This window comes from Populus nigra, chromosome 1 (genome assembly GCF_951802175.1).
Source record: "Populus nigra chromosome 1, ddPopNigr1.1, whole genome shotgun sequence".
In the NCBI taxonomy this organism is placed as follows: domain Eukaryota; kingdom Viridiplantae; phylum Streptophyta; class Magnoliopsida; order Malpighiales; family Salicaceae; genus Populus; species Populus nigra.
In genome coordinates this window covers 17,287,106-17,303,045 of record NC_084852.1, presented here as the reverse complement: position 1 = coordinate 17,303,045, position 15,940 = coordinate 17,287,106, and the positions used below count along the sequence as shown (strand labels likewise).

The 15,940-nt window shown below is 28.6% G+C and overlaps 1 protein-coding gene across 2 annotated transcripts; it reads right to left on the bottom strand.

The window, feature by feature from the left end:
• Positions 1-860: 860 nt before the first annotated feature.
• Positions 861-4,448, bottom strand: LOC133703306 (B3 domain-containing transcription factor FUS3-like). Of its 2 annotated transcripts, none has more exons than XM_062127784.1 (6): positions 3,224-4,448; positions 2,262-2,318; positions 1,968-2,068; positions 1,648-1,694; positions 1,473-1,549; positions 861-1,366 (listed from the first exon to the last, which is right to left on the bottom strand). In XM_062127784.1, exons 1-6 carry the CDS (start codon positions 3,560-3,562, stop codon positions 1,079-1,081), a joined length of 909 nt encoding a protein of 302 aa, XP_061983768.1. In that variant the 5' UTR covers positions 3,563-4,448; the 3' UTR covers positions 861-1,078. The 2 variants fall into 2 exon arrangements, with proteins under 2 accessions (XP_061983768.1, XP_061983760.1); XM_062127776.1 differs by having other exon boundaries at positions 862-1,366; positions 2,229-2,318.
• Between the last annotated feature and the right edge of the window lie 11,492 nt (positions 4,449-15,940).

Genomic DNA, 15,940 nt, shown 5'->3' with positions numbered 1-15,940 from the left:
CAATTTCATCTTCATTCAATTTTTTTATTTATCAAATTTAGTCCATATTCTTTTGATTTATATTTATTTTATTTGAGTTGAATTTTTTTTTTTACAATTTCATCCTCCTTTAGTTTTTCCCTATTAGATTTGGTCTTAATTTTTTTTATTGCTATTTTTTTACTTTGACAATTTTTAAAAATTGATATTTTTTTTTATTTTATCATTCAACATTAAATTGATTGAGAATTGAGTTTTCTGATTGACTTCAAGTTAAGGATTTCACGGGTTACAGATTTGAGAAATTAACTTAAGATTTAAGAGATTCGTCCGGGTTTACTTATTTTTTTAAAAAAAAAACTTATGTTTTTTTAGTTTTATCATTTAACATGTATTTAATTAGAGATTGAGTTCCTTTAATTTTTTATATTTTCTTTTTATAAGATTTTTTACTAATTTTTAAAAATAACATGGGTTATCTCGGGTCTTTTTTTTTTTTTTTGTTAAATTTAGCTTTTTTGAAATGATTTTTTTCTTGAATTAAATTAAATTAAATTAATTGATTAAATATAAACATGAAAAATGAGCTTCTTAATTTAGCCAAGATTTAGAATTTCATGGGTTGCAAGTTTAAAAATTTAACATAAATTTAATTTTTTTTAAAGCTAATTTTTTTTTAGTTTTATTTTTTAATATTTATTTAATTTCAATATTTGACTTCATTATTGGATATAGTTGTATTGTTTTTTCAAGAGTCTTAGATTTTTTATTTTTATTTTAAAAAACACTAGCATCACCTGATCACGAGACATCCATCTAGTCATGTTTAAATTGGTAATGAACAATAAAACATCTACAAGGCTACAAATTTAACTTATTCTTGTTGTTCTTCAGCAATAACTTATCATATATTGATAATTCCAGAGAGAAAGCACGTCAATCCAACAGAAGCAAACATTGGACCTGTCATCTTCTAGACTGCCTAATTTTATGTACATATACAGGCAAAAGCACACTGATTTGTACAAGATTAAGTCACTCTTCATTTCAGGTAAAGCTCTGTTGTTTAACAAAATGCACTGCTATCTTTATAAGAAACCTAATAGAAGTCATCCAGAGACAAGTTCTCAACAGAACCGAAGCTCTCCAGATGCCCGATCCTTGAGAAATTAGTCATTGATCCACCCAAAAAATCAAGGGGTGAGTAATTTGAGAAGGTAGTGGTATCGTAGATAAAAGACAAGCCTGTATTGTCAACCACAGGATAATTCACATAAAAGGAGCTGAATTTGTTAACTTCATAATCATGAAGAACAGTGTCATTGACTGCATTTCTAGCTATATCAGTATATACATTTTGATCCGAGGCCTTTTTAGCTTGGATGACCTGAGAAAACATCAAGAACATGTAGCTATTAGCATTTAAGAATTGGTAAGATACTTTCTAATGGGAAACCTCACCATCAATCTACAGGTTTAGAATAGCAGCATACATAATTCTGACTTTGACTGTCTTGGTATACCATAATAAAGTCTCCAAGCTGTAATCCATGAGTGTTAACAAAGTCCCCTGCAAAAAATCGATACAAGTTCGGTGATTTGTATACATATATTGTTTATGGAAGAAAAAATTGGATGGAGAACTTTACAAGGAAATCGAGGTTTTACCGGTGTTTTCGAGTACATACATTCGGCTATTGTTATTAGGCCAGTACCTGCTTACGAAAGTAAAGAAAAATGTACGAGATCAGCAGCTGTATCTTGATGAAGTTCCTATTTGAAGCTGCAAGCAACCAATTCCACCTTCCATCGGAATTGATGACTTTTGGCAGTCTTGCAGATTTAAATTCGAAAACTTTTCGAAGTAATTAAATGTGCCGTCTAAAGGTTAATCCTAACAAAAATATTATTCCGTCTCCCTTGATGTACACCATTCATTATTGATATGTAATTTCTGCCATCAAAAGGAAAGGGGAGGGAGCTTGCACCTGTACTTGAAGCTCCAAACATGTAGACCGTCCAAGTCATCCATGCTGATAAATATCCCTTCCTTGGACTCCAGAAAAGGGAGGTGTGCCTCAGCTGCTTTCTGAAATATTGAGCCATCAAAATACATGTAAAGTTCAATTAGGAAAAGAAGTTTGAGATTAAATTGTTGCACCATGAAGATGCATTGACAAGGATACAACATTGTCCAAAATATATGAATCTCAACAAAAGAGAAATACAAAATACAGTATTAATTAGACCTTTGGGAGTATCATTCTCCTCAGAGAGCTTACATCACTGTTCTGAAGTTCCTTTTGGAAAAGGAATCTAAGTCTCCTTGGATCAATGACCTATGGCATAAGATCATTTGGAGTCGTAGATCAACTAATAATCTCGAAAAACTTATCAAATCATGAATTAAGAGGCAATTTATAAGTGATACAATGTGGTCAAATTTTCTAATCAATATCAAGCATATAGCAACAACGATTTGTCCAATATGTGACGAGCTCAAACTAAAGCAAGAACAATAAAGGAAATACATGTGTCTTGCAAATCACAAAAGAAAAAATTGCAAATTAAAATTGGAAGCTGGTAGAAACAGATTTCAATTTCCAAATTTCGATTGAATTTCTCCCATAACAAACCGCAGACAAACAGTTAACTTGCAAGGTATTCTACCGCATAAGACCGTGAAAGTTACTATACATGCTGCATTGAATTGAGCTAATGAAGAACATAATCATTAAATTCTATGTGTTCTGGAATAAGTGAAACAGATCAGTTCTGAGAGTTCAGTCAAAGCTGTCCGATGCAAAATCCCCCAAATCATGGCATTTGCTCTGTCTCTGAAGTAGATACATAAAGCAGCTCTTCGAAGTTAATTGGTTACATACCAGTCAAAGTTTTTCAATGCTCTGCATGAACTCATGTCTTTGAGAAACAATTAATTGGGATACATAAATACTCTTATTGAACAATTGATCTTTCCCTTTCAACAAAGTAAATCTTACCTAATTGTTCTAGCTAGATCACAGTCAAACAAAATGAGTCCAAAAACAATATTTAAAATTTAATTAAATTACTAAACGAAGAGAAACTTACCACTAGTAAAATCTTACCTCTCAGATTACCTTGAGCAAGACAACATCAAGTTGTCCAAATAAGCAGAAGTAGCTAGTAAGGAAATCCAAGACAATTAATGATATAATGACATAATAATTAAAGCTATTTATGAAAAGGAAAAGTTTCTCACACGTGCGGGGAGGGAAGAAGGGTCTTGAAGAGGAAGAGAGAAGGCAGGCACGTGCAAGTGAGTGGTGGCAGAGCAGGAAGCATTAGCAGCAAAAGAGAGAAGGTGATTGATAGTAGAAGATGATCTCCTCTGTCTGGGCATCCTTTTCTTCCTTTTAATCTCAAAACCCACCATAGAACCAACAAGGTGGTCACGGGTCGACCCGCGTATAACAAGATCTGAACCCCCTTCAATATTGGGACTCTGCTTATTGTCCCCCTCCACAGTGACACCTTCTCCATCTGCCATCCAAGAACAGGCCTCGGTTTTCTCATGAACCACATCTTGGTGCATCATCATTAGCTACTAAGGGTATTCTTCTTTTGGTTTCTACTTTTCTTGATTAAAAAGCAAAGAGTGCTAGTAGCTACTGATTAGTGAGTGCGCGCGCGCTTTAACTGGATTTCAGTGAGAGAGACTGACTGTCTCTCTCTGTGTGGCTTGGCAGATCGAGACTACCGGTGATCGACGCTCGGCAATCACGAAATGGGGGGTTTTCTTGACTTTCTTGTATGCTGTGGGTGGTCAAAGGGATCATAAAGAAAACAGTAAAGCTGGTTCTGTTTCTATTTTTAGCAAAAAGGGTTCTTGTAATGATTTCACTGCCAGGTTTTTATGCCATTTGTGTTTCTTTCATTCATGCTTCCTCTCAGATCTTTTGCTCCCATCACCCATCTTTAGTATTTTTAATCTCCAACACATTGCAACAATAATTACAAGTGGCATGGGGTTGGCAGGTGAGATTGGCTGCAGAACAAGGTAGAGTTAGGTTTAGTCTTTACATTGAGGTGGTTATGGAGACAAATGTGCAATGTGGATTCATGGCCAGTTTTTAGGGATCTTTTAGTGTTACACTGTCTATCAATACAATGGTCTTGTACTCTTGTTGAGGATGTATAGCTAACTAGAGTTAGGATACTTTGGTTGGTAGCTAGCTAGTTAGGGTTAACATTGAGAAAAGAGAGAGTAGTGGAGTATGGAGGGTGGAAAAGAATAAAAACTGGCTGAAGAGGGGGTGTGGGTGGTGGTGGTGGCGGCGGCAACGGAGCGGCCAAGAAAAGGTTGACGAATGGAGGGCGGAGAGGGAACAGGTGTTGCAAAAGTTCTGATTACTGTGTTGAGAAATCAATGGTGTTTTTGGGATTCATTGGGCTCCGTCTTTCTATGTACCAAAAAACAACACTCTCTTCTCTCTAGTGGTTTTCATGAGCTTGAATAGAGAAATAGGAACTAACCACTGTCATAGGTGTCCTGGCTTGATTGCGCGCCAATTCCAGGGTTTTTTTTCACTTTTTAGAGCTAGTGGGTCTATATATATATATATATATATATATATATATATATATATACTCGTACGTACCAGAAACCACGTACGGTGTGGGTATATTTATTTGCTTTTAATGATTTTTTAGTAATTAAACTCCTTTTGAAATTTATAGCAGTACCGTTAAGAGCATTCAAAGCCCAGGAGAATGTTTGTTATTGTTTTTAAAAATTTTATTTTTTATTTTAAATTAATATTTTATATTATTTTAATGTGTTAATATCAAAAAAATAATTTTTAAAAAATAAAAAAATATTATTTTAATATATTTTTAATTAAAAAACATTTAGAAAAATAACTTTTATCACTAAAACACTTTCTAAACTTAATTTTAAGAGTTACAAACAACTTATAGCTCTCCTAAATAATTTAAGGGTGCTCCTAAAATTTTTGAATTTTATTTTTTTGTTTAAAATAATTTTTTTTATGTTTTCAGATCGTTTTAATATGCTGATGTTAAAAATAATTTTTGAAAAATAAAAAAACTTCATTTTGATATATTTTTAAGTGAAAAACACTTTGAACCACCACCATAATCTCAAACAGGTCGTAAATAATACAAGAAATTTTAGATAAAACATGAAAAATTATTAAATAATTCTAAACTAAATAAAAAATTTTAATTAACAAAAAAATATATAACTAATTCCAAACATTAATTATTTGATCTAATCCGAGCGCTTTTCTAATATTAGATGGTATAACAGTAAAGAAAACAAGAATTCTACGATTTCTTAAAAGAAAATGAGGCCACTCCGATGAGAGATTGTACCCGAAACTTGAAGGCTACACGTTTAATCAGAATCTGCTGTGATCTGTGAGATTTGATCAAATTAAATGCCATTACTTTCCAATCTAATGAGGTTATAGCTTACACAAGTCGCAATTATATCGCCCTTTTAATTTGAAGTCAATATCTCCATTCTCTCTCTTTTTTTTAGATAGTAGTTTAGGATGTAAACTAGAATTTTAAAAAATAAAAAAAAAAGTAAGTAAAATTATGTGTTCAAATTAAGCCCACGTAGTTGGATTTTGAATACATACAAAAAAACAAAAAATTCAATAAATGCAAGGAACACAATCAAGCTGCAACACTTTTTCAAGGGGTGTTTTGAAGAGTTATAATGGTTGTGTTTTTATTTAGAAATGTATTAATTTTTTTTTTTTTTGATGTTAGTATATTAAAATGATCTAAAAATACCCAAAAAAATTAGTTTAAAGTAAAGAGATAAATAAAAAATTTTAATTTTTTTTCAAAAGTGCTTTTAAAACACAAAAACAAATAGATCCTAACATACGACAATAACTCTATCACATTTTTTTTGATAAATTTAAATTTAACGAGTTTAAAACAATTCCTAAAATGCTAAAAATCTCTATCATAAACATGCGGGATTTTGTAGTTGTCTAAACCCATGCTGGGCATGCTGCCTAATCAAGAAAAACAAGCTCAAGTTGATGCCTGAGCATATAATGGGTGTGACACGCCTAACTAGGATATTGGGTGTTAGGTCAGCACTCCAGCATATTTGAACTTATTTTTCACTCTTATCAGACTCAGACAACTCGTTTGAGCCCAATACTTCCTTTGAAATTTTTTCACAACCCCGTGCGGATTCCTCGATAATATTTTAGGACTCAACATGAGTTTCTTGATATTTTATATTAATACAATATATGCTATTTTGAGTGGAATACAATTCAAAAAATTATAAGGATAAAATTACACTTCAGGTTTTATTTTCTATAAAAAGACAAGATTCATGGATTATAAATACCCATAAATTCTTCAAATTCAACATTCAAAATCTCTTCATTCTTAATATTTTTATCATACATATTTTTATAGCATATCTCTTGAAAATATCATTACACTTTCTCTTTATATAAAGCTACTAGCCACTTTTACTTAAAAAAAAAAACAAATAAAATTACAAGAATTAAGTAATTAACTATTTATCTAACACATAATTAAATTTTATTTCTAAATCAATTGGATTTTTTTCCAGGAAAATCATCATTATCAAGTCTAGGCACACAATCTACCCGGTAGTGATCGTGTGAAAGTGGAAAGATAAAAAAAAAATTAAAAATAGAAATGCAAAATTCTACAGTGGTTTGGTACTAAACTATTACTCCACTTTCTATTTAAGAGTCGAGAATATTGGTGTTGAATTTGATTGACATTTTAATTACTCAGTTTTGTAATAAATTTATAGTAAAATTAAAAGTAAAACAATAGCTTATATTTTTTAATTATTTTTTAAAATTTTAATTTATTTTAAGTTAAATAAACTAAAACATATATATATATATATATATATATATATATATATATATATTAAATGATGTAAGTGAATTGAAGTTAACCGAGGGCTAATAATGATATTATAGAAATTATAAACATGTAAATATATCTATAGAACTCCACCCTATCCAGTAACTCACCGGTACAAAACCAACTCAAAGTCAAGTTCTTGAATTGAATTTTTTTTTATTGACTAAAACAACTTGTATCATTTAAAGAAAAATCAAACCTATTAAAAAAACAAAAAGAAAATAAAAAATATATATTCTTTGAGGGATACAAGGATTAGCTATTTTGCCCCAGTGAATGAGCTACTGCATTTCCATTTCTCTTCACATGTGATTTCTTTGTTTTTCTAAGAAAATTATATATATAATGGGATGATTAATTCAATTCATATACGTACTTTTATTTTTATAATTCAATTATAAAGTGGAATTAATAATTGATATAATACAAAATAAAAATGATCCACTTTCTATTTCATTCTCAAATACATGTAATTAAGAAAATGGAAACAATTTGTTAGAAAGACTAACTAATGACAAGAAATAAATTAGCTAGAACTAATTAATTTGCATTATCGAATAAACGATGTTCCTCCAGCTTCCCATCTTCCCTGAGATAAAATGCGCCCTCATCTTTTAGGCTCCAACTGCAGATATCGGCGCATCCTAACTTCGTAGCAAATGCCCAGAAGACTCCATGATATCTATCATTAAGCTGGGCATAACACCATACTAGTGGGAACATAATATCAACGACTTCGAATGCTATGCTTTCCTTAGGTCTTAATGCGTGCAATCCCTGGTCAAGTTTTGGGCTGTTACACATGTATGGGATGTCATGGCTAGCATCATTTGTGATACTGACTGTAACTCTTGGAAAAAACCAATCCTCCAATCGTTTTTTGAATGAGGGCTTCTTAGATGAGGACGACGACGACGACGACGACGGAACGAGGAATATTGATAAAAGAAGAACCAGAAAGATCATGTTATTACATATGGAAGGAGTTGTCATGGCGGAAAAACTAGCTATAATTAATGATGGCCCTGAGATGGATCAAGGCAATTAGCAAGAAAAATGGTGGTTAACATTTAGGGTTCCTAGCTAGGTCTTAATTTATATACGCAAATGTTAAAGAAGACAGATCGTATATGCATGCATGTAGATAGTTAAATCAAGCTGTTGCTTTTGTTTGTTTTAACAAAAAAACAGGTTTAAGGTATTAGTTAGTTAAGAAATCTGTGTGCCTCTGAATGATTCAGTCATATCTGTTTGGTGACATTTTGTCGGTTATCTTACCTTTTGTGGGCTGTACATGGTTGTTTAAGATTACATGTAATTCTAACATTGACAGAGAGCTATCTTGTTTTTCTTGTTAAACAACTTTTAACTAATTTTTGGGAATTACAAACATATATGTTTCTTCCAACAATTTTTCTTCTATTTCTTTAAAAATAATTAATGTTAGTATATATGTTTTCTATCCGATCAATTGGTTACATATAGCATTAACTTTGTTTATGTAAATATATTTAATTTTAATAAAAGTTTTATTTATCTTTACTATTTATTAAATATTTAATTAATAAATTTGATATGTAATTAATAAATATAGAGTAAAGATAAAGTTGTTATAATTGTGAGCCTATTGCATTAAAATATTGTTTCTAAATGTTTATTGTCAATGCTCTATTAAGACTTAGATATTAATTAGAGTCACTAAGACTAGTACATATTATGTTTTTTTCTTTATGAAATGAAACAATTGTTCTCATAAGATGATGTATAAGAAAAACTTAGAACTAATATATATAGGTGTTTGTCAGATGACATATAAACTAAATTGACTCGCATGAGAATTTTATATGAAGAAATCACTTGTGTCGATACAAAGACTCATGTGATAGTTGTGTAAGTGATCCTTAGATTTTAGATAACTAAGTTATCTTATATAGGAAACGTTATGTTTTGATCTTGTTGCATGTTTTCCTAATCAATGGTAATAAACGTGTAAATATTGGGTGTAACATAAACTACATAAAGGTATTTGAGTAATCACGAGAAGATTCATCATCCTAGGTGAATTAGATAAAATGTTACATCCGTTCTCAAATAATATTCATTGTATATCTTTATGCAAAGTGGAATGAGATTTGAAACGATTTTCAAATCTTATTCAAAGAATCAATGATTATGGTATTGAGAACACTCATGATTTGACAAAGTAAACAGAGTTCATACTATAATGTCTAAATCAGAACATTGTTGTGAAGAAATAATAATTATACTGAAAAATTAGTCACTGAAAGGTTAAATCAAACCACTTATGACTCTTATAATATTTGAGGGATCATGACATGTTGCCAGATATTATACTTGATCTTCATATATAAATCAATCAATTGTTGAATTGATAATAAATTGATTTGTTTAATTTGTTTAATACTATTTTATCTAGTATTGTAATTTATATTTAGGTCAACTTATTAGAAAACATAATGAGTCACACACATAAGAACTATTGGTCATAAATTAAATTGTGATTGTTAAAATTAGTTTTAAAAATTGAGAACTAGAATATAATTTATACAAGGAATTACAATTCTAAACTTAGAAAAATCAAGTAGAGACTTGATTAAATAAATTTCTAAAATTATCCTGAAATAATATATGTGAGATTACTTAGGGGAAATTTGATTTTTTTTCTATTTATAGGTTTTACAGGTTTTTCTATAAATAGAATTTTATGTATTTTATTTTTTTATACAACATAAAATAGTACATAAACTATGTAGGTTACAAAACACTTCAAAAACACAAAAATAAAAAAGTTAGTACTCAAAGGCATAACAATCCCTCCCTCCTAAAAGGTTTTAAAAGGTTTCTCATTGGTGGTTCATGTGGATTACCATTAGAGGTCGAACACTTGGACAACTTGTGGTTTGTAAAAACCCAACCTTGAAGCAATTATTCAAAGCCAAAAAGAACCTCTAATCTTCAGGTAATATTCGTATAAACCTTAAACAATCTTTGATCTATCTAGCGGGATATCCTTAGAACTCTTGAAAAAGTTTTAAATTTATAGTTTTCGCTATGTATGTGTTTTAAGTAGTTTGACATTACATCACCAAATGTGTTTAGCATTTTACTCCATTACTTAACCTCCTCATCCTTTTTCAAAGTTTTATTTTTTTAATATAAGCTTAATTATATTATTTATCCGTGTGCTTGTCTCTCTATCTATTTCTATAAAAATATTTAAATAAAAACAATATTGGTGATTGTAAATGAACCTTGCTATTATTTTGTTACCACCAATGGATATTAGCTATCCAACCGTTTTTTTTTTAGTAAGTGTAATTTAGTTGATGACTTTAAGGTGGATTAATAGTTTTATTATATAATAATTAAAATAAGTTGTTAAGTACAAGTGATTAACATGAAGTAGTCCATGATTACTATTAGTCCCTTGGTATTCCACCAACTTATTTTTATTATTTTTGGATATTTTGATTTATCTTAGCCTTATGATGATGGAAGGATAGAGGAATATTGATTACAATACCTTGAATTAGTGTTTGAAAATTCCTTAAATTGGATTTAATTCGTTACCTAGAGATTTTATGTGGTAGGCTTTCATGTCGAGTATGAAGCTCCACTTAAGAGGTGGTGTGTTTATTATGTATCTATCTATTTAATTTTCTTCTTTTCTTTTATTAAGCTTTTAACATGATCTCTTTCTCTTTCAAGCCTAGTAAAAAATAAAAAGAAATTATTAGAAAATCATGTTGGATTGAATTTCTGGTTGACTATGTTTACTCATGATTTCATCGGAAAAGCCAATAAAAATCCATGTATCCAAATTTGGCATACAAACAACACTTTTATGAGGTAATGTCATCTCTTTTTTATATGCTCTTTGTCTTCCAAGAAAAAGAAAATTATAAAAAAAGTCCATTTTGTGTTCAAATTAATGTGATCTACATAACAAATTAGAGAACATTCATATATATATATATATATATATATATATATATATATATATATATATATATTGTTCACAATAAAACACTTAGCTTTTTAATATAAAGATTAATTGTTGTTAAAATATGTTGTATTATATTAGACTAGGAGACAAGGATGTCTAATTTATCATAACAAGAGCATACAGAACATAAAAAAATTGTTCAAGGTAAGGCTAAAGTACATACAATTTTAAATCTATAAATATACAAAAAAAAAATATCTAGACAAACATGCTTTCAACATAAATATAATAAAAATAATACTATCATGCATATTAAACATATATTTAAACTTGTAATATATATATATATATATATATATATATATATATATATATATATATATATATATATAGAAGATCAAAGTTCTAATATGCATACTAATAATGGAAACAACAACACTTAAATTAAAACAAAAAAATGATACTTACTTGTTGAAGCATTTTAAAATAATAATACTTTTATTGTTGTTAATAATGAATCTTTTGTCCTTAAAATTTTATTACTCCTCATTTATACTATTAAGATGTTTGAAATATACATCTCAAGATTCCAACACCATCATCTTAGTTTAGATGCATTTCGAAATAAGGTTTTTAAACTAAAATAAAAGAACTTAAATTTCTCTGAACAAAGTATGAATCTAGCTATAGATTTGGAAGAAAAAACCAAAGCATAAAAGAGAATGAAAACACTAAAAATAATGTGAGAAAATGTGTGAAACAAATATGAAAAATTCAAGTTGGAAACTTTTCATTCACCTCTCTGTTTTTGTAGTGAACTTTAGAATCTAAAAGGTTGAAGAATTAATCCCCATCAATATCAACCTTTAATTAAACACCATAAATTAACAATTAAATCTAGTAAAACCATGAGTTCTTTAATATCAATTTCTCATTCACTCATAATTTATTTAAATCATGTTAATTAAATAAATTTCCAATAATCCCTTATATGAATGAAAATTATTTCACCAATTTGAAAACAACTTGAAGGTTTGTTGAGAGATATTGATCATGTAGATTACTACAATATGATATGTAGCTTTTGGTCTTAAATTTTTCTTAGTGAGATACTATCGAATTTACTCAGCTATACAGTGAACATGATATGTTAAATTATTCAATCTTTCATGTAAACCAAGATAATAGTACTTATATAGTTTTATACCTAGAGATTTCCTTTAGTTCTCACTGTTGTGTTTATTTTGTCCCTGAACAACTATTGGATTCATGAGTGTTTTACAAATTACAACCTTTATTAAAATTCTCAAAGAAACAACCATATTTCTCACTCTTGTATATGATTTTTCATTTAAAGTATTATGTAATACACTACTTAGTGTACCAAGATATGAAAATCATTAAGAGTTTAGCTTAGCATTTATCACGTTGCAATTAACACTTTTTTCGTCATAGAAATAAGTAAGAAATAATAATTTTCTAGTGCTACCGAGAATGTTATATGACTTAGTTTTTTATTTGAATCTAGGTCTTGGGATCTTCAATTAACTATAGATATAGTTACCACCATTACATTTTTTCATCTTTTAAAGGCTTTAAATTTATTCCTCTCGATGAATAATTATATACAAACTCTCTCGATAAACATTTGGTTAGTGAATCTATAATATTTTCCTTCGACTTTACATAGTCAATGAAAATAATTTCATTTGAGAGCAAGTGTTTAAATATATTATGTCTACGATGTATATGTCTAAACTTACCATTATACATACTACTTTGTGCCCTTCCACTTATTGACTGATTATCATAATGGACATAATAGTTGGCACTAGTTTGGACCAATATGGAATATCCCTTAAGAAATTTTTAATCCATTCGGCTTCCTCTACAGTTTTATCAAGAGTAATAAATTCTGATTTTATCATTAATCCAATGATATATATTTTTTTGGAGGATTTCCATGACAGAACTACTCCATTAAATGTGAATACTCATCCATCTGTGGATTTCAAATTCTTAGTATTAGATATCTAATTAACGCCATTATACTCTTATAGTACCGCTAGGTAACTAGTATAGTGCAGCCCATAGTCCACGATGTGCCTTAAATATTTAAGTACCTTTTTTTATTGCCTTCAAATGATCCATACTTGGATAACTTATAGATTTACTATGTTTACTAATCGAGAAAGCAATATTAGACCTTGAATAGTTTATAACGTCTATTAATCTTCAAATTATTTATGAATATTCTAATTGGTTTATTCTCTTACCTATATTTTTGGATAATTATATACTTATATCAATTGGTGTTTTGACAGTGCTATTGTCACTTTTAGAAAATTTGTCAAGCATTTTCTAAACATAATAAGATTCAAACAATACTAATCCATCAAATATCCTAGAAATTTGTATTCATAGTATGACATCCGCAACACTCAAGTCTTTTATGTCAAACTTTTTAGTTAACATTTTCTTAACAGACTTGATTATATGATCATTGCTACTTAAAATTAGCATATAATCCACAAATAGATATACAATGACATAACTTTTAGTTGTGTTTTTCACATAAACTCATTCGTCAACTTCATTGATTTTGAACTTATTTGACAACATAACATTGTCAAATCTTTCATGCCATTATTTAGATGCTTGTTTCAAACCATTTAATGATTTTACAAGCTTACAAACTTTCTTTTCTCATCTATTGATAACAAACCTTTCAAGTTGTTCCATGTAAACCTTATAATCAATGCCATCGTTTAAGAAAGTTGTTTCTCTATCCATTTAATGTATTTAAAACTCATTAATAGCTACAATGACTATTGATGATCGTATGGAAGTTATTCTTGACACAAGTGAATATATGTCAAAATACCCTACACCTTCTTGTTATATAAAACCTTTAAAAATAATTTTAGTTTTATATTTATCAATGGTGCTATCAGCTTTCATCTTTCTTTTGAAGATCTATTTATGACTTAATGGTTTACTTATAGGAGGAAGATCCACTGGTTCTCATGTATGATTATTCATAATAGATTTAATTTCACTATTAACTGCCTCCTTCTAATAGAAAACTTCTAGACAAGATATTTTCTTAGAGTAGGTTCAAGGTTCTTTTTTTAACAAGTATATTAAAAAATCATGACCAAATATTTTAGTTATTTTTTTCTTTTTTACTCCTAAGTTTAACATCATCATCTTCTGATTAATAATGATCATTTGAACTAGCCTTAATCGTTCTCTTAAGTGAATAATTCTATCATATTTCATTACATGGAAACACATCTTTAAAAAATATAGCATTTCTTGATTCTATAATAGTATTAGAATGAATATCCTTAATATTTTCTTTGTGTATAAGAAATCGATATGTATTATTATTATATGCATATTCGATAAATACATAATCCATAATTTTAATTCATATCTCAACCTTTTTAAGATCAGGTATTGCTACCTTTATAAGACACCCTCATATTTTGAGATATTTGTAGGAAGATTTTTTACCTTTTCATAATTCATAAGGTTTTCTTCCTAACTTTTTATAGGGTACATTGTTAAGTATATAATTAAAAGTTAACATTTTCTCCCCCCACAAGTTCTGAGGTGCTTTAAAACTTATTAACATGGTATTCATTATTTATTTTAATGTTTGTTTTTTCATTCTACAACACTATTTTGTTATGGTGAATAAGGAATAGTAGTTTGGTGAATAACATCATTTTGGGAGCAGAACTCACCAAATAGTGCTTTGTATTCTCCATCTCTATCACTTCTTATTACTTTCATCTTTTTGTTAAGTTGATTTTCTACTTCGTTCTTGTAATGTTTAAACATTTTAAAAACTTCATATTTGCTCATAAGCAAATAGGTATAACAATACCTCGTGTAATCATCTATGAAAATAATATAATACTTTTTTCCACCTCTTGTTTGCACAAACTTTAAATCACCAATATCTTAGTGAATTAACTTTATAGGTTCACTACTTATTTCAATTGTTTGAAAAGAAGAATTTATAAATTTTGATTCTATATAAATCTCACACTTATAATTTTTCTAAAAAATCATTCTTAGTAATAATTCATGGTCTTATTAACATTTTCATAGAATTATAATTTACATGACCTAACCTATCATGCCACACATCATAAAACTCAAGCAAATAAAAAGAAGAGACAATCTTATTATTAGTTTCATCATTGATTATAATGGTCTTTACATTCATTTTAATGAGGTCATCACAAAGATGCTTTTTTTACTCTTAAAAACATTCTTAAAACAAGTTTTGCTCAACAATGAGCATGACATTAAATTCTTCCTAATATTAGCAGTATGTAGTATATTGCTGAGGGTGAGAAGCTTTTTAGAGGTCATATTTAGTATGATATTTTCAACACTTAGTACCTTGGAGGTTGATAAGTCTCTCATGTATAAGTTTTCTTTATCTATTTTTTTATGAATGGAACATCCTTTTTTCTCAATATATACATATCTTATTGTACCAATATCAACCCATTACTACTCAGAACTTTTAATCAGGTTGACTTTGAAAACAACAAACATGTTTATTTATGAAACTTTATCAGCAAGGTAATCAACCTCATTGTTATTGGCTTCAACAATCATTCCTTTTTTGAAGTTACTTTATTGAGCTTTATTTTGGTCATTGTAATGTGTTCAATTAACACCATTTTATTTTACGAACTGTAATGTACATGAAAATAATATTGTGTAAATAATATTTTCTCTAAGTTCTCATAAAAGATTATAAAAGTCATAAATGATTTCGTTTTAAACTTAATCTCCTTAAATATAACTTTTTAAATTGTATTTATTCACCATATTAACTTTTTGTATATGTGAATAATAATGTATATATGACTAATGTTTTATACATGAACAAAACCAATCAAATAGCTATAACACCATTCTTAAGGAATATAAATTTATTACTCTCAAAGACGATTTTGAGATTTAAAAATTTACAGACTATGAACCTTTTCATAATGACAACTTCAAACTTGAACATTTTGG

Bases quoted from the DNA above. Each gene is read 5' to 3' on its own strand.
- LOC133703306 (XM_062127776.1), bottom strand. From the start codon at position 3,562: ATGATGATGCACCAAGATGTGGTTCATGAGAAAACCGAGGCCTGTTCT. The intron at 2,319-3,223 runs GTGAGAAACTTT...CTTATGCCATAG, and splicing joins CTTCTTCCCTCCCCGCACGT to GTCATTGATCCAAGGAGACT. The intron at 1,550-1,647 runs GTAAAACCTCGA...GATTTTTTGCAG, and splicing joins GTATGTACTCGAAAACACCG to GGGACTTTGTTAACACTCAT.